Source organism: Physeter macrocephalus, chromosome 14 (genome assembly GCF_002837175.3).
Source record: "Physeter macrocephalus isolate SW-GA chromosome 14, ASM283717v5, whole genome shotgun sequence".
Taxonomy (NCBI): Eukaryota; Metazoa; Chordata; class Mammalia; order Artiodactyla; family Physeteridae; genus Physeter; species Physeter macrocephalus.
In genome coordinates this window covers 10814394-10835460 of record NC_041227.1, presented here as the reverse complement: position 1 = coordinate 10835460, position 21067 = coordinate 10814394, and the positions used below count along the sequence as shown (strand labels likewise).

General features: G+C 53.4%; 2 protein-coding genes across 4 annotated transcripts in view; one reads left to right on the top strand and one right to left on the bottom strand.

The window, feature by feature from the left end:
- PTPN1 (protein tyrosine phosphatase non-receptor type 1) overlaps window positions 1–7279 on the top strand; it is a 67030-nt gene extending 59751 nt beyond the window's left edge. For all 3 annotated transcript variants that reach the window (XM_028498449.2, XM_007128031.4, XM_007128032.4), the window contains 4 exons: window positions 276–485; window positions 884–1045; window positions 1428–1651; window positions 4400–7279. In XM_028498449.2, the coding sequence (XP_028354250.1) occupies window positions 276–485; window positions 884–1045; window positions 1428–1651; window positions 4400–4586 (783 nt within the window). In that variant the 3' untranslated portion in view covers window positions 4587–7279. The remainder of the gene's footprint in view (window positions 1–275; window positions 486–883; window positions 1046–1427; window positions 1652–4399) is intronic.
- Window positions 7280–9040: 1761 nt separating this feature from the next.
- Window positions 9041–21067, bottom strand: part of RIPOR3 (RIPOR family member 3) — a 72302-nt gene continuing 60275 nt past the window's right edge. The window contains exons 13-22 of the mRNA XM_007128030.3: window positions 19978–20550; window positions 17038–17168; window positions 15993–16116; window positions 15302–15437; window positions 14510–14671; window positions 13616–13777; window positions 12906–13108; window positions 11785–11868; window positions 10577–10667; window positions 9041–10155 (exon numbers count right to left, since the gene is read on the bottom strand). Coding sequence (XP_007128092.2) covers window positions 10052–10155; window positions 10577–10667; window positions 11785–11868; window positions 12906–13108; window positions 13616–13777; window positions 14510–14671; window positions 15302–15437; window positions 15993–16116; window positions 17038–17168; window positions 19978–20550 — 1770 coding nt within the window. The 3' untranslated portion in view covers window positions 9041–10051. The remainder of the gene's footprint in view (window positions 10156–10576; window positions 10668–11784; window positions 11869–12905; window positions 13109–13615; window positions 13778–14509; window positions 14672–15301; window positions 15438–15992; window positions 16117–17037; window positions 17169–19977; window positions 20551–21067) is intronic.

Here is a 21067-nt window from a genome sequence, read left to right as displayed (position 1 = left end):
GACGGCAGAAGTGAGAAGAACGTTGGAGACAAGGGGTCTTGTGGGCAAGACTGTTCCATCCTAAAGGAGGAGGGGCAGTTGAAGCAGGAGCAGCCTGGGGTCCACTCGGGGCTTGGTATTTGTTCACTGGGTTTGTGGACCCAGGGAGAAAAATCTGAGCATTAAGGCTACTCTTGGAGTTAGGTGGGTGGAAAGGCACTTCATGCTTACTTGGAATTAGTGATTTCTGTACAGGTGATTCTCTTAGAATCGTCATGAGTATATTTCTCTTCCAGTCTCAAGAAACTCGAGAGATCTTACATTTCCACTATACCACGTGGCCTGACTTTGGAGTCCCTGAATCACCAGCCTCGTTTCTGAACTTCCTTTTCAAAGTCCGCGAGTCGGGGTCGCTCAGCATGGAGTACGGCCCCATTGTGGTGCACTGCAGCGCTGGCATCGGCAGGTCGGGGACCTTCTGTCTGGCTGACACCTGCCTCTTGCTGGTAAGGAAGCCCTTAAATACCCCGGGAAGAGAAGGGAGCACATTTTAACCTCCAGTCTGGCCCAGCCACAGCTTCTCTGTTACTGTCTCTGCAATAAACTAGCTTTGATCTTCACTTTTTAACAGCTTCCTTCCCATGAAAGGAGCTTTACCCTAAATAGCTTCGTTTGAACGGAGGCCCTTAATTTTAATGTGGAAGCCAGGAAGATCCAGAGAATCCCCTTCCATCTCATTTTTCCCCTGTGCTCAAATGGTCCCAATTTTGCCACATTTTCTAGAATTCTGCCTTCCTCGCTATGACTTTTCCTGAGTAGGAACTGGCACGCTCCAGGACATATACAGTCACATTGTACTTGAGGCTCGGACCTCACTGAGCTGTGTCTCCTCTCTGGCTTTCAGATGGACAAAAGGAAAGACCCTTCTTCTGTTGATATCAAGAAAGTTCTGTTAGAAATGCGGAAATTTCGGATGGGACTGATCCAGACAGCAGACCAGCTCCGTTTCTCCTACCTGGCTGTGATCGAAGGCGCCAAGTTCATCATGGGAGACTCTTCAGTACAGGTCAGCAGTGCTTTTGCTTTAATCCAGGTGTGTTGGTTTTAAATTTTTGCCTGTAAAGAAGGAGGCTGTTCATTGTAAACGTTGAAACAGTATCCTGGATCAGAGGAAATAGCTAGGCTTCGTGTTTAAATAGCTAAAAGTTGTGAAAGGTTTCACCATGTTCCAATTTCTGCCTTTGAAGTGCTCACATAGAGATCATTAATAGGGAGAATAGACTTTATTTTCATAAGATCTCATCTTCCAAGGACATGGCTGGAGACCCGAGAAGCTGAGAGGGCCCCTCACCTAGCCCTCACCTCTGCTCACTTAAAGGGGAGCAGGTTTCCTGACAAATCAGCCAAACGTGAAATCTCATGGGACTTCCTCTTGCTGCTTTTTCAAGGAACAATGGAAAGAGCTCTCCCACGAGGACCTGGAGCCTCCACCCGAGCACATCCCCCCACCTCCCCGGCCTCCCAAACGAATCCTGGAGCCACACAATGGGAAGTGCAAGGAGTTCTTCGCAAACCACCAGTGGGTGACGGCTGAGACTGAGGAGGTTAAAGAAGACGGCCCCGTCAAGGAAGAAACCAGAACCCTCTTAAACGTCCCCTGCAGCCTGGAAAGGTAACGTGAGAGGGTCCTGGCTTACTGGGGACGAGGGGAAATGGCCTTCTGTTCCAGAAATACATATTGATAATGAAACCCTGTGGACCCAGGCTCCTCTTGAGAAACGGTGCTTCTGTGTCCTTGAGGAACGGGCCCTGGACCGTCACTGCTCCTCCCCCAGCTGGAGGAGCCTCTGACTGAGCCACAGGTTGGCCCGGGGAAGTGACTGACTCTAGCGGGGATCTAGCACCACCTGGTGGTGCTTGTTGGAATCAGGGGTCTGGTGCGACTGAGTCAGGTCTTCCAGCCCAGTGATGACAGTGACAGAAGACAGAAGCCTGCCCTGGACTTCAGGCCGGTCCTGAAACTGATATCCAGGCTTGACCACGTACCTTCAGCCCCCAGAATGGTTTTGGGGTACTTAACCTTTTCATGTAGTCTTTTTTTTTTTTTAAGATTTGTTTATTGTTTATTTATTTTTGGCTACATTGGGTCTTAGTTGAAGCACGAGGGATACTCTTTGAGGCGCGTGGGCTTCTCTCTAGTTGTGGCATGCGGGTTTTCTCTGCTCTAGTTCTGGCGCGCAGGCTCCAGGGCACGCGGGCTCTAGTTGAGGTGCGCGAGCTCATTAGTTGTGGCGTGCGGGCTTAGTTGCCCCGCAGCATGTCGGATCTTAGTTGCCTCACCAGGGATCGAACCTGCGTCCCCTGCATTGTAAGGCGGATTCTTTACCACTGGACCAGCAGGGAAGTCCCCCTTTTCGTGTGGTCTTGATTGAATTGATTGCCGTTTTGCTTCCTTACAGTTTGACAAAGATTACTGAGCACCTACTGATGCATGTGAAACCCTCAGATAACTAGACTGGGGCCCCTGGTCTGTGTTCTAGACCATCTTACTGGGAAGGGAGCAGTAGATTGTGGCGGTGGCCCATGGACAGGGATGTGATGGAGGCGCACACTGAGGGGGTCAGCCTTAGAGAGGAGACACCCAACCTTCCCTGGGTGGTCACGGAAGGCTGCCAGCAGGAGGTGGCATCGTGCACAAGCTTGAAGGATGAACGGGGGTTAGCCCGAGCCTGAGACCGTGGAGGCAGTGCCCTTGGTGCCTGCATTTTTGGAGGGCAGTTTAAGATTAGTGCACACTTTGACCCCACGTTTGTCTACACCTAGAAACTCAGCCAGCAGGAGTTCTCAAGCAGGTGTGCAGAGATGTACAGGTAGAGGTGTTCGTGGTGGCATTATTTGTAACGGTGAAAAGCTAGAGATGAGCTGATTGTATATCCAGGGATTAGATAAGTTGTGCTTTCTCCCTGTGTTGGATGTTCTGCAGCTATTGAAGAAAGGGATCAGGGTGTATTGTTACGGCTGGACATTGGAACGGTCATGCATGAGAAAGCAGGTCACATACCGTGTGTGCCCCACCGGGGCCTCTGGCTAAACTGATTATCAAAATCTTCCCCGGGCGCTTAGCTAAATGCTGGTGTCCAGGTCCCAGTCCTGACCCATGAACCTACTCCCCAGGGCCTTTCGTGCAACTGGTCCTCATCACAGGAACATTGGGTCTGGTCCTGGGGCTCGAGAGACACTTGTCCAGTGGGGCCTCCCAGAGCAGGTGCTGAGCGAGTGCGACTGTGCCCCGTTTCCCAGGGCCTCTGTTGGCATTCTCAGGGTGGGCTGGCGTGCTCCCTCTGAGGGCTCGCCGAGGGCCGAGGATGAGAGGCATGGGAGCTGGCACGTGACTTGGGTCAAATTTGTGTCATTGGTCCTGTTTCTTTATTCATGAAGACAGTGGAGAGAAAGGTGCCTTTCACGTTCTGTGGGTGAGGGTGGTGAGCAGGGAAGTGTGGATTTGGGAAGCTGAAAGCCAGAGAATTCCAGGAAAAGAATGGAGTTGGACCAAGAACCTATGCGCCTCTGTGCACCGGGGAGGGTGGGGAGCCCATGTGCACACAGGCCTCAGCCCTGCGGCTGGGGCCTCACCGGGTGGGCGCCGAGAAGGGTGCTTCGTGCGGCCTCCTCCTGTCTCCTGGGGAGGCGGTGCCCCCGGATGGTCCTGCCAGTCACACAGGAGGCTGCTGGGGCAGCAGGGCTGTGGAGAGGCACGTGGGAGGCAGGACTTCCTGTGGCCAGGGCCGCCTCGATGGACGCAAGGGTGTGAGGGCAACGGCCTGGGAGAGGTGGGGAGGGGAGAGGCAGGGCCTGGCTGCACCCAGGCCCACCGCCTCTGCTGGCCTCTCCCGGGACGGCCCCACAGGGTGGCTCTGGCTCGCCCCCAGCAAGGTAGTCAACTGACTGCGCACGGGACACCTGGGAAGTGGGCCTGCTGGCAGGACTGGCTGCGCGTGAGGCAGGGAGGGCAGAGGGTCAGCACTGCAGATGTGTGGCGTCCACATGTCAGCATCAACAAAGGCCTCTGCGTGTCCGCGTCTGTCAGGCCCCGGGGAGGGAGAGGAAGCCTGTGGCCGCACTGTTCCCTTCCCTGATCTGAAGGGGAACATTCTGCAAGCGGCCCCAGGGGCTGTACTGCCCCTCAGACCCTTACCCAGCCCCGTCACCGAGGAGTCCGCGGGTCTCCGGAACCCCACCCTGGCCCTGCTCTCGGGCCCTGGGAGGGAGGCGGTGACAGGCGGGCCTCCGGCCAGTGTCGGCATCAGCAGGCTCTGCTTCCACGTGGCTCATTTTTTCCTAGAATTCCTCCGGGAATAATAGCATCCTTGCCATTGTTTTGCCGAGTGAGTAACCCGCCTCTGCCCCCCTCATTCCTCAGCGCGAGTCAAGACACTGAAGTCAGAAGGCGGGTCGTGGGGGCAGGTCCTGCCCAGGGGGAGCTGTCGCCGCCCAAGGAGGAGCAGGACCAGGCGCCGACTCACTGGAAGCCCTTCCTGGTCAACGTGTGCGTGGCCACGGTCCTCACGGCCGGCGCGTACCTCTGCTACAGGGTATGTTTTCACTGACGGACGTGCTGGCCAGACCGCGTGTACAGCAAGCCCTGGCCGCCAGCCCGGCGGTAGCGCTCAGTGCTGCGGGAGCCTCTGAGCCAGCCTCAGAAGAAACAGATCAAAGGTTTTCAAAGTCTGGGACTGTGAAGGGCTAACGAGAGAGAATTGAGGATTGATGCACCGGGGTCTTAAGGAGCCCTGTGGTCCCAAGAATAGAAGAGTCTAATCTCAGGGCCTTAACCTATTCAGGAGTAAGTAGACAAAATGCCAAATACGTGTCTCTCTCTCTCTCTTTTTTTTTTTTTTTTTTGTTCATTTGTTTTTGAAAAAAAAGTAATAGAATTACAACACATTGTTGTTTTTAACCTTTATAAAAAGCAGCTTTTTGTTATTTCTGGAAAAAAAAAAAAAGACTAGGCACTTACAAAACTTTCTTGTACCTTTAGGTGGTGTAACCAGATACACAATTTTTATTTGATTTCCCAGGGAAAGACTCCCACACTTTTGCGAATGTAAAGTCCTTTGGAGGAGAGGGTTTGAGGGTTTCGGACACCGTCTTGCTCAGGCGCTTCCTCTGCTGAGCGCGCACCGAGCTGGGACGGTGCCTGCGAGCTCTCCCGTTTTAAGAAGGAAAAGAACAAAAGGCCGCGTCTCTAGAAAACAGAGCCCGGCTTCGGCTTTTGCTCAGGTGTCCCGCTGGTGTCCCGCTGTCCACTCCTCCACCAGCCCCCCTCATTACAGCCGTGCACGTCCTGCCCCCACTGCTCCGTCCCCATAAACAGGGCTCCTCAGGGCCCCTGCCTCAGGGTCAGAGGTCACCACAGGGTGGCCTCCGGCTTTTCACCCAGCCCCTGAGATCCAGAAGGAGCAGTTTCCACTTTGCTTGGAATATAAATGCCATTTCAGTAGAAATCCACACGTTAGAATGTGTCGCCGTTAAAGTTAAGAAGAAGAGTGAGGATTAGCCTCAAAACTCTGGTCGTGGAAATCACTTCACAAGACTTCGTTTTTTTTCTTTTAATGATTTTAAATATTTTACCTCTTTCTAAGCAACCACCTTTGAGTGCATCCGATGGTTTAGCAACGTGCAGACAGCTTTTTCCTCGGGGGGTGATTTTGGGAAGGGGGAGCTGTTGTAAAAAATAATAATAATAATAATAATAACCAAAACCCCCTTCACGGGGGCTGGAGTGGCCAGGGCGGCCGAGGTGTTGCACGAGTCCGCAGCTCTGCAGGGGCGGGGCCGGGCTCCTCTGAAAGCGTTTGGTTTCATCCCAGTTCCTGCTCAACAGCCACACACAATCTGACCCGCCTCCACCCACGGTCCACCCCTGCTCATAGAGCCCGCAGCCGCCTAGCAGGCAGCCGCCGTAGGCGAGAGGGCCGTCGGACAACGTAGCCCGCCGCGCCCCGACGGACGCCGGTTCTGCACTAAAGCCCCCCTCCGCAGGCGGCTCACCTCCATCCTGCTACTTTTCTCCCCGCCGCCTTCCTCTGAATACCAGACCCACAACCCATTTTTTGAGGAGGGCACAGAGGGCACTGGGCTGGTGGCGCAGAGCAAGGCGGCCTGTGCGGGTGGAGGGGCGTGCCTCGCGTGGTGCCCCCTCAGCACGTCCCTGGCAGGCGGCAAGCGACATCCTTCCCGCGGCCCTCCCTGGAGACAGCGTGTAGTGAGCCTCTCCACTCCATATTTATTTTTTAATTCTTTTCTCCTGAAGGCATCCACAGTGCACTAGCATCTTCATAAACCAATAATGTATTAAAGTTTTTTGATGTCAGCCTTGCACCAAGGGCTTTATCAAAAAGTACAATAATAAACCCTCAGGTAGCGCTGGGAACGGAGGACTTTGCCGTGAGCCTGCTGCATCAGACCAGTACTAGGAAGGAGGACGGTTGTAAGCAGTCGTGATTTCTTTGGGTAACACGAGAAGAGGTTTGCCTATGTTTATAGAACAAGGGGATAATATATAATGAACACTTGGCTATTTAAGACACATGGCGTGAGATTACTTTGTCCCGGTTCCTCCCCTCCCCAGCTGTCTGCTCGAACCTCGATCTCAGTCACCGCTCTCCCTGTGTGTATTAGGAGGCATGTACGGTCTTGTGTCCCGATCAGATCCCACGTGCTTGAAATCCTTAGGTCTCTGCTTACTGATGCGCTCCGTGTACAAGTCCAGTCTACCTTTGCATGAGCTGAGCATTACGTGGCTCTGGTTCCTAAGACCGTTGCTGAAATAATTGCCATTCGGCAGCGGAGCCATGTCCAGTAACAGATATTTGCCTAATCCTGGCACGACACCCTGGTGACTTCCTGGTGAAGCGCAGCCTGTCCTGGTCCAGCTGGGCCCCACTGTAACTCAGACATTCCAAGGGTATGGGAAGCCATAGTCACACCTCACGCTCTGGACATTTAGACAAGCAGGGTCCCCCGCGACACACACACCTTTGGGATCAGCCTCCACTGTGCCAAGTTCACACTCTTCTTGAGCGGACCGTGATCTGGAGCCAAGGCGACCGTTGGAAACCACACTTCTTGAAACAGCCTGGACGACGGTCCCTTCGAGTCAGCCTGCGGCCCTTGAGGTCCGGGGGCCTTGCTGAGAGAGGCGTCTGCCGCTGCCCTTGAACCCTGGGGACTGATGGTGCTCACGACTCTTCCTGCGAGGGGAACTTAAGACCTCCACGTTAAGTGGCTTTTTTAACAAGAAAAAAAAAAAAGGCAGCTATAGCTCACGAGCTGCTCTTTTGCCAGCATTTTCACATTTTGCCTTTCACGTGTTAGAAGCTCGTGCAGAGAAATTCTGTGGTGGGAACATTTGAGGCATCGCCCCGCAGAGCCTTGGTGAGGTGTGGATAAGACTGAGGTGCCAGGCTGTAAGCATTTTTGAGTTGGGCTTGTTTGTCTGTTATTTTAAGTCCTGTATATGTACGTAGTAGTTTGATGTGTATATATAGTAGCATTTCAAAATGGATATACTGGTTTAACCTCCTATCCTTGGAAAACAGATGGTTCTCCATCTTGTCACACGTATGTTAGAGAAGTAGCGAGCTGCTCTGCTATATGCCTTAAGCCAATATTTACTCATCAGGTCATTATTTTTTACGATGGCCATAGAATAAACCATTTTTACAAAAATAAAAACAAACAAAAAGAGCGAGGTGTTTTGGTATGATACCTTTTCAGGTGTGTGTATACGTGGATGCATGATGGGGGGGGCGGGGGGGCGCGTCTCAGGGTCTTCTGTGACCTCACAGAACTGTCAAACTGTACAGTTTTCCAACTTGCCATATAAATGATGGGTTTGCATTTTAGTTGCAACAATAAAAAATTTTTTCTAAAGAACATTGGCTTTGGGGTGCTTCCCATTTCTTTGCTTAATAGGCCTAAACCAGGCTGGGCAACTCCTGTTTCTTTCCATCCCTGCTGATGTGAAGCAGATGTTGTCAGTCAAGAGGGGTTATAGTTTTTCCGCATCTGAGGATTACGACGGCGGCCTCCTGGAGTCGTGGGTGCCTCTGGCCTGGGGGCATTTTCCCTCCCTGGTGTTTACTCAGCGCTTCAGGCCTCAACCCATTTCAGCAGCAACAACAAAACTCACCTTTTCAAGTGTTAGGGCCCTTGGATAACTTAATGAATTTATACAGGTTGTTTGAAGAACTGCTCAAACCTCAAGAACGTGTGTCCCTTAGCCGGCTGCCTGTAAGACGCAACGGTGGCCACGTCTCAGCACCTCTGCCGAGTCACATTTGATGCGGAACTGACACATCAGTGGAGACTGACACCGAGAGGTAACAGTGAAGTATAAACAATTCGCGTAGTCTTCCTTTCGTGTACAAAATTAAATGTAAGTCTCCCCTAAAGTGATTTTTCGACCTCTCGTTCTGAAATAATTTCAGACTTGCACAACCTTGCAGAAATACTACAAAGAATTCCCTTATATCCTTCAAGGTTTTATGACTGTTTCAAAGCTGGCTGCTGAGTAAACTGTTTATGCTGTGGCCTCTCAGCAAGATCCATGGAACCCAGAAACAAAGTCTGTGGTCATGTGGCCACACAACACCCAGCGAGGACAGTGGGGACCTGGGTGGTGGTGTCACACCCACCGTTGTCGCCTCAATCGTTTTCAGATACAAAAAAAAAAAAAACAAAAAACATCTAAGCTTTCATGAAGAGGAGGAATGCCAATGTGGAAAAAAATAACTAAATATGTAACTGGGCAGAAGTCAGATAGGGCCCAAGGCCAGAGAAGGGCCATGTCGCCTGGTGTCTGTAAGGAGAGGGCACTTGGGAGCCTCAGAGAGCACGGGGAGAGTCCAAGGGGCGGCCCTGCCCTGAGGCCGCCCTCCTCTACCCCTGCGTCTATGTCACGTTGGAAAGAGAGCACTGAGGGACACGAGGGGTGGCTTCTTCCCTCAGGATGTTCCAGAAAACAACCACTACCCTCCACTTTTTTCAGGTAGAGTGGAACACCAATAAAAAGTTATTTTAATTGAAATTTCAGAAAACAACATATGGACAAGGCAAATAAATACTGAGTTAAACCGAAAAGCACAGAATATATACAGGAAATGTAAATGAGCATGTTTAAGTTACAGAGCTTTCCAACGCCATTGTTGATACCACATCCAGACCCCAGGGTACCTCTACATTCTTAACCCTGAAACAGCCCAGGACACGTTTGGGTTTTAAATAGGAAATTAATTTTCCTTCTTTAAACATGATGTTCAGTAAAATCTTTCTTCAAACTAGCTTATGGCTTCTGAAGCAATTTATTTAATAAACCCTAAGTTGACTTGCTTCAGAAAATGGATTCCATTCTGATGAGTGAGGTCAAAGCAAATGGCACTCAAGACTTCTCGGCTGACGGCACGTTCTTGTTTCCTTTGTGCTGTGGAACCACAGTGAAAATAAGGCCCACGGTCAGCAGGCCGCCAGCCGGCTCCCCTGTGGCGTTTGGGCTGCAGCTCGGGCTGAGGGGGCGAACCGTCGAAACCCTGGCTCTGCCCTCCCCACAGTGACACCTGCTGCTGTGGGAACGACCCGAGTTCTGTCCTCAGCAGGGGTGCTCGGTCTGCTTGTCTCCTCGGTCCCAGTCTTTAGTGAACCAGAAGCGCTGCGCCAGCTGACCTGCTGATTCCAGGCCTCCGCCTGCCGGGCCTCAGCCCCTTCGTGGCGTGGCTGCCTGGCACCGACCCGGCTCTGCCCCCGGGGAAGATCAGGCAGATTCTCAAAGCCGAAGGCTGACTGACTGAAGTGCAGCCCTCTAAGTGCCGTGCAGCCCCTTGTTCTGCTCCCATACAGAAGTCCCACTTGTGCCCTGGGGCTTCGTAACTGGCCCAGAGTCTGGGAGCAGCTCCGGCCCGTTCACGCTTTTGGGAGAGCGCACCGCGTACCTCCACCCGAAGCCCTCCCTGTGTCGAGGCCGGGCAGCAGCAAAAACAAAGGTGCCGGATTTGGGCTCGTTAGCTGAGGCTTTTTAAAATATTGTGATTTCAACATCTGCCTCCTGGCCAAAGGCTTCGTCTCTTTGTTCTGAGCAAAGTTTGTCCATCTTCTCAAAAGCTAAGCGTCCTCTTTCACCTGAAATATTAAGGTCATCTGTCACTGGGTTGTCTCCCCACCTCGCTCTTTTCTACACTGGTGAGCCAAGGTGGCCTAAGTACTTCCAGACGCCTAGGCCTCCGGTGCTGCTGTAAAGGGCAGGGGGTGGGGAGCCTTTGGGACTGGTTCACGTGGACCCAGGGCCTTGCCCTTTGTCCAAGACAGAGCCCGCTGAACCTTAATCCTGCCTTGCATCTGGCTTTCATTCCCAAGGATCGTAAACGGCCACCTCAGCCATAAAGGAAACCTGCCTTGGCCAAATGCAAACAGGTTGCTAACGGTGCCCGTCCCGTGTGCTATTTTGCGTTTTCTGAGAGCTGGCTGTGGCCTCTCTGGCACAACCTTTCTACGGGCCCCAGCAACCCCATTGCACTTCGAAACGCTGGATGCTGTACTTTACCAAATGACAGTGTGGTTTCCCGGGCTGCCGCTCGCACGGCCTCCAAGTCAGACTGGCACAGGCGGGCAATCTGATCGATGCTTTCGATGCCCTGTTTGAGGTTGGGGGAAAGGGGGACCATTAGGGGGCATTTTAAAGAACAGGTATCCACTTTTATAAACCCTGCAGGACCAGCCCTAGCATGGTTTCTGCGGCTTCAGCCCCTTCCTTCTCTGAAGGCTTCCAGGTTTCTCCTGTGGCCTCAGGTTCATCAAAGTGCCACTGGCAGCATCTCATGTTTTCAATCCTGACACCTTCGGAAAGGTCCGTGTTGGAAATGAGAAGACCTGCTTTCCTGTGGACCCTTCTACCCCGTCTCCTTCTCCCAACCCTACCCTCCAGGTCAGACCAGGAGAGGAGGCCTGACCTGGTTCAGGCACAGCTGACCACCTGATCACCTCCAGGGCCAAGGACCAGAGTGCACTTTAGCTCCCCCTGGTGGGCACCCTAACTCTCACTGGTTATTTGATTATAACCAGATGGTCCTTGTAGGATTTCCTGTCGGTTCATTCCAGAATGAATTTAGTCTGTGTTGGACCATTTTTCATCTAGCAAAATGGCAGTGATTTTTTTTTTTTAAATAAGCGTTACAAATGAAGATGAGATTGAGGTAAAACGGGCATCCCCTCTTGTCTGCTTTCGGGAGTGTAAATGGGTGTGTTGCATCACGAGTCTCAAAAACATTTATCGATGCATTCTCTGGCCCTGAGATAACACTAAGTCTAGCCTAAGGAAGTAATTCAGAATTCCATATAAATTTTTAAAGCTTTATGCACAGAGATGCTCAAGAATTAGGATGGATAATTTTTGCATTTCTGTATTTTTACACTCTTTTTTTCCTACAATGAGCTTATTGTGCTTTTAGAACATTTTTCATTGAGGATATTAAACCATATAATCCAAGAGCTCAAAAGTGAGTCTCTGGGGCCACCTGCTTGTTCACACCGAGCCAGAGCAAACGGGCACTGTTTCCGAGGGGCCTCTGCCATCAGAGCTTCTGCTGCTGGAGCTGGTGGCTGTTCCTCTACAACCAGCTCTTTACGGTGCTTCTTCACTGGCAGTGATTTTCTTTCTCTCGGTCCCAGTGGAATCATTTTGAAATGAACTAACTTCAGCATTAACCACAAGTAGGCTTCTCTCCATCCCCACCAAGGACGGGTTAAACTCACCCTGAGATGTTTTAGCGCCACGCACGCAGCTTCCTGGAGTTTTGCATCATTCTCGGTCAGGGCGTTGGTGTAGAAGAGCAAAGCCTAGAAGATAAGGTTGCTGTGAATGGGGGGCTGGTGAGAGCAAAGTCCACGGTGCCCACGGCTCATCCCCCAAATGCTGACAGCATGTGTGCACAGTGTCGAGCTGTAGGCTACGGCATTCCGTTTATCTAAAAACGCTGGCCCCTGGGCTGAGGGTCATGACATAAGAAAGCTCTTTTTCTCTAGGACTGTTTACAAAATGCGTTCCGAAACTGCCATCTAGATAAAATGCTGAATCAGAGAAACCCGCTGTCCAGCGGGGACAGCAGAAGAAGCGAACACACAGAGGGAGCCTCGGTGAGGCTGCTGCCTTGGCCAGAAGGAGAAGCATCTCTTCCCTTCGTCACTCTTCTCCAGTCACAGCTCGGACCCCGCCCCGTCAGTCACATGACCATGGCCAAGTGGGTTCAGCTGGAAAAGAAAGCTGGCACTTGCTTTGCAAAATTGTTGTAAGGGCTGTTAAGCACGGGAGAGGGGTCAGTGGGGATGTGCCTGGCACTTGGGTGAGCCCGAGACCAAGGCCCCAGTATTGCCGTTCTCCCACCACGGGGGCTGGTACCCGAAATCTAGAAGAGTCACGGGTGTTCAGGAACCTAAAAGGCAGAGGGGTCCAATCTCTCGGTTTTCAAGTGGACCGAGCACAACGAACCGGCCAGCCACACACATTAGGTGAAAGTAAATGAGGGTGACTGTCAGAATTCTAAGAAGGAGACATTCTACGTGCAGGTGACATCTCGGAGACCAAATAGGTAAGGTGCTTTAGAAACACTGAGCTGAATGAGGTGGTAAGCACGCGGCATGCCGCTAACCCATCGATCGCCTGGCAACGCCAGCTCCCGCCCCAGGGCTGGCTGGCTGCTGCCAGTGGTGAGGGCATGCGGAAGGCTGTGCTCATGTCTGGAGCATCTCTAAATCAAAATACCGGCCGCAGATGCAGCCCCCAGTCACTCACTGCTCCCTGTTTTTCCAAGAGGAAGCTTACCTCCCTCCACCTCCCCCCACCTGCAGCCAGGGGCTGCCGCCTCCCACACCGTTACCTTTTCCCGAAAGCTCTTGTTCCTGGCTGCGCTGGCCAAGCGAGCGCTGGCCGCCCTGCACACCCGTGGGGTCCCGTCCAGCTGGAGCAGCGCCCAGGCCCTCAACGTCTGGGGCAGGGGCTGGAGCTGGCCCAGCCGCTTCCCCTGCAGCTTCCTGACTGTCTTGGCCTGGCCCACGCACTGCAGCTCCTCGAAGAGTGTTACTAAAAGAGACAGAAAAAAGGCGGCCCAGGGTCCCCTCTGATTGCGGCTGGGCTGGACAGCTGTGGCTGGTGCATTAGCCAGGGAGAAGCAAATCCCAGGACAAGCCCGTGTGATCACCAAGGCCCAGTCTGGATTGGTCTCAACGTGGGCTTCCTGGAATCTCCAGGAAGGCTTTCTAGCAAGGGATCAGATACACCCTGAAAATGAATAAAACCCAGGTCCATACTTCAGGGACTCCGGCCAGCCCAGCAATAGCCCTCCTGTCCAGTTCTGACCTCTGCTCTGCGCTTCGTAAAGCCTCCTGCCCTGGGAGCTCATTTCTACGTGAGCTGAATGCAGAATCTAATTAAATCTGGTTCTCGAAAGAACAGCTGGAGGAGAAAGACACAGTGATTCTGAAACACTGGCCTCCTAGAGCCGAGCCGAGACAGAGGTCTCCACGATGGACACTCCTTTGTCGTCAGTGTGTTGCTTTGAGGCCACGTGCCCCCCGCCCCAGCCCCTACCTTCCTTGGTGAGCTGAGCGAAGTGCTTCTCCAGGTCGGAGACACTCTGCCTCCGCAGGTAGCTGTGAAACTGGAACCAGGTGATGGTCTGTTCTTCAGGGAGCCCGGCTCCGGGCAGCAGCCCGCCGCAGCTGACCACCTGCTCCAGGAGCCTGCGGCACACTGGCGACACACAGACAAGGCGACACACAGACAAGGCGTGAGGGGAGACCGAGACCCCGCCCCCTTGGCGCCGCTCAGCCGGCCACGGCCGGGTCACTTTAAAAGCTCTCTGATGGCGTGTGGGTGGGTATCCCTCCCTGCGCCCCCGGCACCTGCGCGGGGCGTGCTCCAGCTGAGGCCCACAGGCCCGAGTTGGGAGTCTTGCGGTGCATCCACGTGCCCTGGGCCCCACCCGCCCCTCAATCTGAATCACAGAGCCGGGGCCTGGGAATATGCAGATGGTTAGAACTGCTTAAGGCCCAGAGCCACTGCCTGGAGTATGACTGTCGCCCTTCAGTTGTCAACAGAGAAAAGTGCTGCAGCTTTGCACTCTGGGAAAGAGTCCAGCCAAGATTCAAGACACCGCTATGGGGCAGGTAAAGTCCCGCCTACCTTCCCATGAAGTTTCCTTCTCAACCCCTCTAAGTTTCTGGTGGAAGCCATGGCATCAGTCCCCAGAAAGATGCACGAGCCCACTAACGTTTGCAGCTTCCCGGCTTCACAGACTCCTCCCTCCTCTCCCCAGGAAAAGGAGATGGCTGTTGTCAAGCTCAGAAGGGCCTCCACTTCATGCCGAGAAGGCGTGCGCAGAGGTGCAGACGGGGCTACAGGGAGGCCCGCCGAGGCAATGCTGAAGGCCCCAGAGGATCCACAAAGCATTTCCGAGGGGGGTGGGGACAGGCAGGGGGCTACCTATTTCCAGTTGTCCCGGGTATTTCCCTCTGACTCTGTGCAGGAACGTCTTCTTGAGCTGGTCCAGCAGCACTGTACCAGGGCAGGACAGGACCGCGCCGGGCTCCGTGCAGCCTCTCCACAGCTTCAGGCACCCCTTCCTCCGCGTGGCCTGCGGGATGACTGAAAGCCCAGGCTCAGAAGCCTGACTGGCGGTGGGGAAGAGCAGGCAGTGAGGAAGCCCAGAGACGTCCTTCCACTAGGCCCTGAGAGGTCGGAGAGGCGAGGGATGGCCTGGCCTAACGCAGAGTCCCTTTCCCACGTCCCAGCGTGACCCGCAGAGACGAGCAGCTTCGGCCGTGAGCACCTCATCTGGGTCACCACCTGCAGCCCTCACGACAACCCTGGGGCTGCTGCTGTCACCAGCCTCTCCTTATGGACAAGGGGAAGTGCCACGGAGGGGGCAGAGGCAGAACTGGGGTCACAGCTACTGTCTGACCGCACACTGTATGCCTTGAATGTGTCCTGGGGTTCCTTCACTGACACCTGCCCAGCGGCCTCCCCTATACAGATGGGGAAGCTGAGGCTCAGAGGGGTGAATCGTTTGCCCAGAGTCACACAGCTGACCGAGACTAGCGGGCCTCCCTTCCCACCCCACGGTGTGTGTCTGATCCCAGACACGGCCCCCACTCATGTCCCCTGGGCTCCATTTAACTCTGGGTGTTGGAAGGGAGAGGAGGCCCCCTGGGCTTTCATCCTCATCACTTCCTGCCACGCACACGTGCAGCCCATGGATGGAGGACAGGTACTTACTCTCTTCAATGGATGTCGCCTTGCTGACCTTCTCAAAATCGAGCACAGAAAGCGTCTCCAGAATCTGTTTTTGCTGTGCAGCTTCTTCCAGAAGGCATTCCTGGACCATCTTCGACAAATTAGGAGAATCCAGTTTCTGGGAAGCAACCCATGATGCTCCAGGTTAGCACAGAACATGCCCTCTGAGGTCAACCGCCATGACTGTGGCGCCCACCTGCCCCGTGCCCATCCTGTCTTCTATCCCGATGGTAGCTCCCTGACTGTTATCTGGGGATTCCTCCTTTGCCAAAGGGGTAGAGACGATAGGATGCAGGCTGTAGCTGCCAGGAGCCACCTTTGCCACCAGAAGGAGCCAGCCTGCCAGAAAGTGAAGCCAACCAACACAGGAAAGCAGAGCTGAGAGAGGGAAAGACTCAGTCATGATGACATTTGAAACCCTGGATCCAGCTGGGCCTGAAGCCCACCTCTGGGCCTTTCAATTCTACGAGCCAAAAGATTTCCTTTCGGTTGAGCCAGTTTGGATTGGAGTTCTGACATCTGCCACTGAGAGAGACACAACCACTGCCTTCGGTTTAGAGCTTGGGCTGTATAAGGACCCCATGACTATTCACCAGCACCACCATCATCACCCCCACTTTGAACCTGCCACCCCACCCCGACCTCACTCCACCCTCCCCCATTCCTCACCCACCTGCAGCAGCACTTTGCAGATTCGGAGGTGAACCGTGAGCAGCACGTCCAGCTCTGGGGCACCAGCCGTGAGCTCCCTGGACGACGCTTTCAGCGATGGCGGTGGAGGTGGAGACTTGTCCTTTCTGAGTTGAATTGAGAAGAACTGGGTGACCATTCGGTTAGCAGTTCAGCTCCCTCCAAGGGTAGAGGAAACCCTCCCTCTCTGGAGAGCTCTGATCAGGGAGGCCAACTCCAGGTCCCAGGGAGAGGGACTTAAACTGAGGAGAAAACTAAGAGAAAAGGAGAAGCAGCAAAAGGTAGCAACAACTCAAAACAGGTGCTGGGATGGCATTGGGGGCCCCCCCGCACCTTGCAGGGTGTGCAATTTGCTGCAGAAGCCTAAGGTTCCAACTAATTCCTAGCTCTGTGACCCTGGATAAGTCAGCCTCCCGTAGTCTCAGTTTACTCATCTGTAAAGTGGGGGCAGGAACCCCAAGCTCGGGGCCGCGAGGGGTGAGTGAGACACAAGCATACCCAGCACTGTGTCTGCTCCGGGCAGGGGCTGAGCCTGAGCCCTGAGTGGGGTGGAGATGCCACACCCTCCCCATGGGATCGTGAGAAGAGAGGAGAAATGTGGCCTGTTCACACGCTTCTGTGCTGCTGAGCTCTGGGGGCAGGAGAAGCGCTCAGGCCAGTGCGAGTGGGCAGGTGGGAGCTGCTTCACCGAGAACGCAGTTGGTGTCGCAGGTGAGGGCGGGCGCTTGTGCAGAAGGAACAGGGAGCGGGGTCGCTTGGGCAATTGCTCCGCGGAGGTCAGAGGTCCTACTGAGTGCGCTATTGTTATTTTTTAAGATTTAAAAAAAAAAAAAAACAAAGCCCATCGCTCGGAGCAGAGGCTCAGGGCCAGGCTGAGGTGTCCTCGTTCACTCAGTGGCCACCGAGGACCTGCTCTGTGCGGGGTGGGGCCGGGGCCACAATAGAGAAAACAGACATCAGGGCGGGGCTGTGGGAGACCCTGGCCCCGAGGCTGGTCCCCAGGGCCGCGGTGGGACGGGCGCACTCACCGGGGACCCTGGGAGCCCCCAAACAGGGCCAGCTCATGCGGGGCGATGTGGGCGCTGAGGAAGGAGAAGCTCTCCAGGATGTACTCCATCAGGCTCTCGGCGGACGCGTGCTCCCGGCGGGCTCCGCGGGGCTGCGGACGGACGGATGGACAGCCGGAACTCAGGGCAGCCCGGCCACCCGCCCAGTACACCCACCCTAACGGCGTCCTGGTCACCGTCCCTCAGCAGGGCTGCCATCCCCTTCGTCAGGGACAGGCAAGGGGACACGTCCCCGAGGTCCCTCCCGAACAGCCTGTGACAAGGTCTGGCATGACAGCTGGAAGGAGGGCAGATCTGAAAAACCTCACCGGTCACAAACACCCACAGGGACAGGGCAAATGACAGGAGAGAGCTGGAGAGCAGGGCCCTCCCCCAAGAGGGCCACCTTCCACCCGGAGTGTGAGGCCTGAGGTTGCCAGATTGTTCCCTTTTCCCAGAAAAAGTGGAAATCTAGACTTTGTGGGGAGCTGCCCAGTTTTTAAATATCGACAACGAATTCCAAATTATTTTTTAAATACGGCGTGGGTCAGGCCAAACAACTCCCAACAACCCAGGCCAGAGGCTGCTAGGTGAGCCTCTGGGTTCCAGGTGTCTCCTCTCGCGGGGAGACGTGGGAGGAGAGGAGTTTTAAGGCAGCCCCTGACTGGGGGAGGCGGCGGGAGGGGGTGTCAAGTCGTCAGAGCCTCCCAGTGGCGGGTCCGCTGTGGCTGATTCCCATCCCCAGGGGCCTCGTCTCACACAAAGTGCGCCGAAGGCATAGCCCAAGTAGACGCTGCCCCGAGAGCCAGAACTGGGCTCCCGAAAGTTGAGCCCAAAGAGAAAACCTGGAGCAACAAGAGAAGAATAAGACTAATTGCAGAGATTTCCTTGCCCCATAAAAAAAAAAAAAAGTGTGTGTATATATATATATATATATATATATATACACACACACACACACGCGCGCGCGCGCGCACGCGCACGCACAGGCGCATGCGCACACACAGAGTCAGTTCTTGTTATTCACGATAGTTACGGTGTGTAAACCGTGACCTCTGGATTTGAAACTGAACCATTGCTCCCAGGGGAGATGCAGAGGCGTGAGCCTCTGGTCAACATTTTCATCAACCCATCCATACGTAACCTTGTTTTCTGTGTGTCTGCTTAAAGACGTCTTATTTAATATAGACACTGTACCGCTGATACACTAAACCTAAGGTCAGTGGCATTTTAACTCACGCCTGAACACACCTTATCCAACATACACATTTCCTCCATAAGGCACGTCAGGAACACTGGCCAACACCTCAGCCTGGCACTTGGGTGCTGTTTCAAACAGCGAAATCACCAGAAATAAGTACAGAAATGTGGAAAACATAGCACTAAATATTCGATGAAAAGGACACTTGGGTACAGTATGAGCTGAGAAAAGAAGGAAGAGCGTCACCTCCTTCAGCCTCAGCTGGGAACTTGCACATCAGGTGACTCCAATTATTTGCCCCTTTGCACGTGTCTCTGAATGACCACAAAGGCATCACGAGCAAGTTTTAGCAAGTAGATGAATTCGCAAAAACAGAATCTGTGAATAGTGAGAATTAATTGTGCGTATATAAATATATATACACACGTATAAAATTAAATCCTCACATATACACATGTATATAAATATGTGTATTTATACACCTATACCTATGTGTATAATTTCTTTTGAAAAAGTCAAACTAAACACCATAGCCTATAATCATTTGTATTGTTCTAACTTGGTTTGCCAAAAAAAAAAAAAAAAAAAGTTCCTCGAAGATGTTTAAAATTATTGTCCTATTGTGGTATTACTTTAGGTTGTTTATGCAAAGTGTATATTTCAAAATACAGGTATGTGACAGAAGCTGCGTGCATGCCGACCCGAATGGTTCTACATACTAACGCTGCTAAGAAATACAAAAAGGGTGACGTTACTTCTTAAATTTTTTTCCTGAAATTTTCTGGCAGGTCCTTTTTAAAGACCACAGCAGTGGTAAACAGCGAACGTGTTTTTAAAGTTACTAGATATAAGTGAAAAATTAAACTTTCACCTATGCTGAACTGTAATGTTGGGGGTGGGGTCAGGGCTGGAATAACAGAAACGAATTTTGAAGAGAGCTGTTAAACTATTTCAGTGCCAGTGAACTGAACACAAAAGAGAGTGGTTCCATAAAGTAATTGATGTATGGGGACTTCCCTGGAGGTCCAGTGGTTAGGACTCCGCGCTTCCATTGCAGGGGGCACGGGTTCGATCCCTGGTTGGGGAACTAAGATCCCACGAGCCTTGGGGCACGGCCAAAAAAACACTGATGTATAAGTAAGTGCTGTATGTATATATACTGTATATATGTGCCGTATGTATATATATATATATATATATATATATAAGTATACATTTTAGCTTATGTACATCTGTATATGTAAACCAAAAAAACAGAATAATCTGCTCAGGCCAGCACCTCTGAGAGCCACCCAAGGACAGCCCCTGGCATGGACCCTGTGGAGAAGTTTTGGTGTGGGGTGTGTGGCTGTGAGGGGCCTTCCACAGTGCCAGCTCTGACCCTGAGAATGCCCCAAATTGGGGATTTTAAAGCTGAGCTGCAGCCCCACCCACCCAGGTCAGAAGATGTGAGATGGGCCTGGGATCTGGCCGGACGTTGAGCAAGTTATCCACTCGGAGCCCCGACTTCCTCTTATAATCCTCCTCCCAGCTCGTTGAGAGCCGTTGTTACACCCATTGCACTGATGAACAGATTGAGGCCCAGAGAGGAGACATCACCCACCTGGGTTACACAGTGGTGAGGCCAGGATGCTGGCCCAGGCTCCCTGCCCCAAGATCTCACTCCCAGTCGTCACACCATCAGCAAAGCAGGGCTTCCGCCCAGCAAAGAGTAAACGTACCTTCAGCCGGTCCCTGAAGCTGAGGACCTGGTACTCCAGCTCCCGGAGCTGGGGCGGGGCAGGGTCCGTGGACCTCAGTAAATCCAGGACATCCTGCAGGGGCCTCTCGAGGGGCACCCTGGGCCCATCCACTCCATCCTCGGTTTCTGCTTCATCGTGGCCTTCCTGGCCTCCGGAGATCACGTGGTTGTGGAAGGCGGAGCCCCGTGGCAGGTCGAGCCTTTCTACTCCCAAATTTCTCCACCCAGGCTGCTCCACAAACGAGCCTTCCGCCAGGTGGAACACCTCTGGCAGGAGGCCCAGGGGTGGGGGGTCCTCCTGGGCCCCCTCTTCAATGGAGGTGTTGGGGCCAATGGCCAAGGGCAGGAAGCCCACGTCCGAGGTGGATGCTGTTGTGCTGGTCTCAGTGTCTCGGGGGTCCTCGGAGCTAAAGGAGTCCATCTCAGGCAGCTCCTGACTCTGGCTCCGCAGGCCAGGGCCCCGAAGGTCACCGTCGGACAGGCAGCTGAGGATGGAAGTGGCCCTCGGCCTGTCCAGCAGCAAGGCTTGCTGTGCTGGCTGCTGCAGGACAGACTGGAGAGGGGGATGCAGGAGCAGCCTCACCAGCTGCCCCAGGGATCACAGCGAGGCCCCCAGAAGGCTTCCCCCACAGCCCCTTGCTCTGCATACCCACATTCTCAGGATGACTAAGGTCCACCAAGGTGACTGGCAGCCCAGAAGTGCTGATAAGAGCCTGGTGCCTCTCTGCCCTTATCCCTCATCACCCCTCTAACGCACTCCTTTCCAGCCCCAGTCTCTGAGTCAGACCTCATTTAACCATCACCACACCTCCCTGAGGGTGGGCACTGGCTCATCCTCAGGCCACACAGGTGAGGATCAAAGTGTGAGAGTTTTAATCCAGGCGAGCTGACATAAACCCGAACCCCTCCTCCTCACCAACCAGACCAATAATAATGGTTGATGTTCCGACAGCACCATCTGTTTTTGCCAGGCATTCTTGTAAGCACTCCTCATTAACTAAGTCTTTTAACCCTCACAAAGCCCCATCAGGGTGGTGCTGTTGTTCTCATTTCTCTGATACAGAAATCGA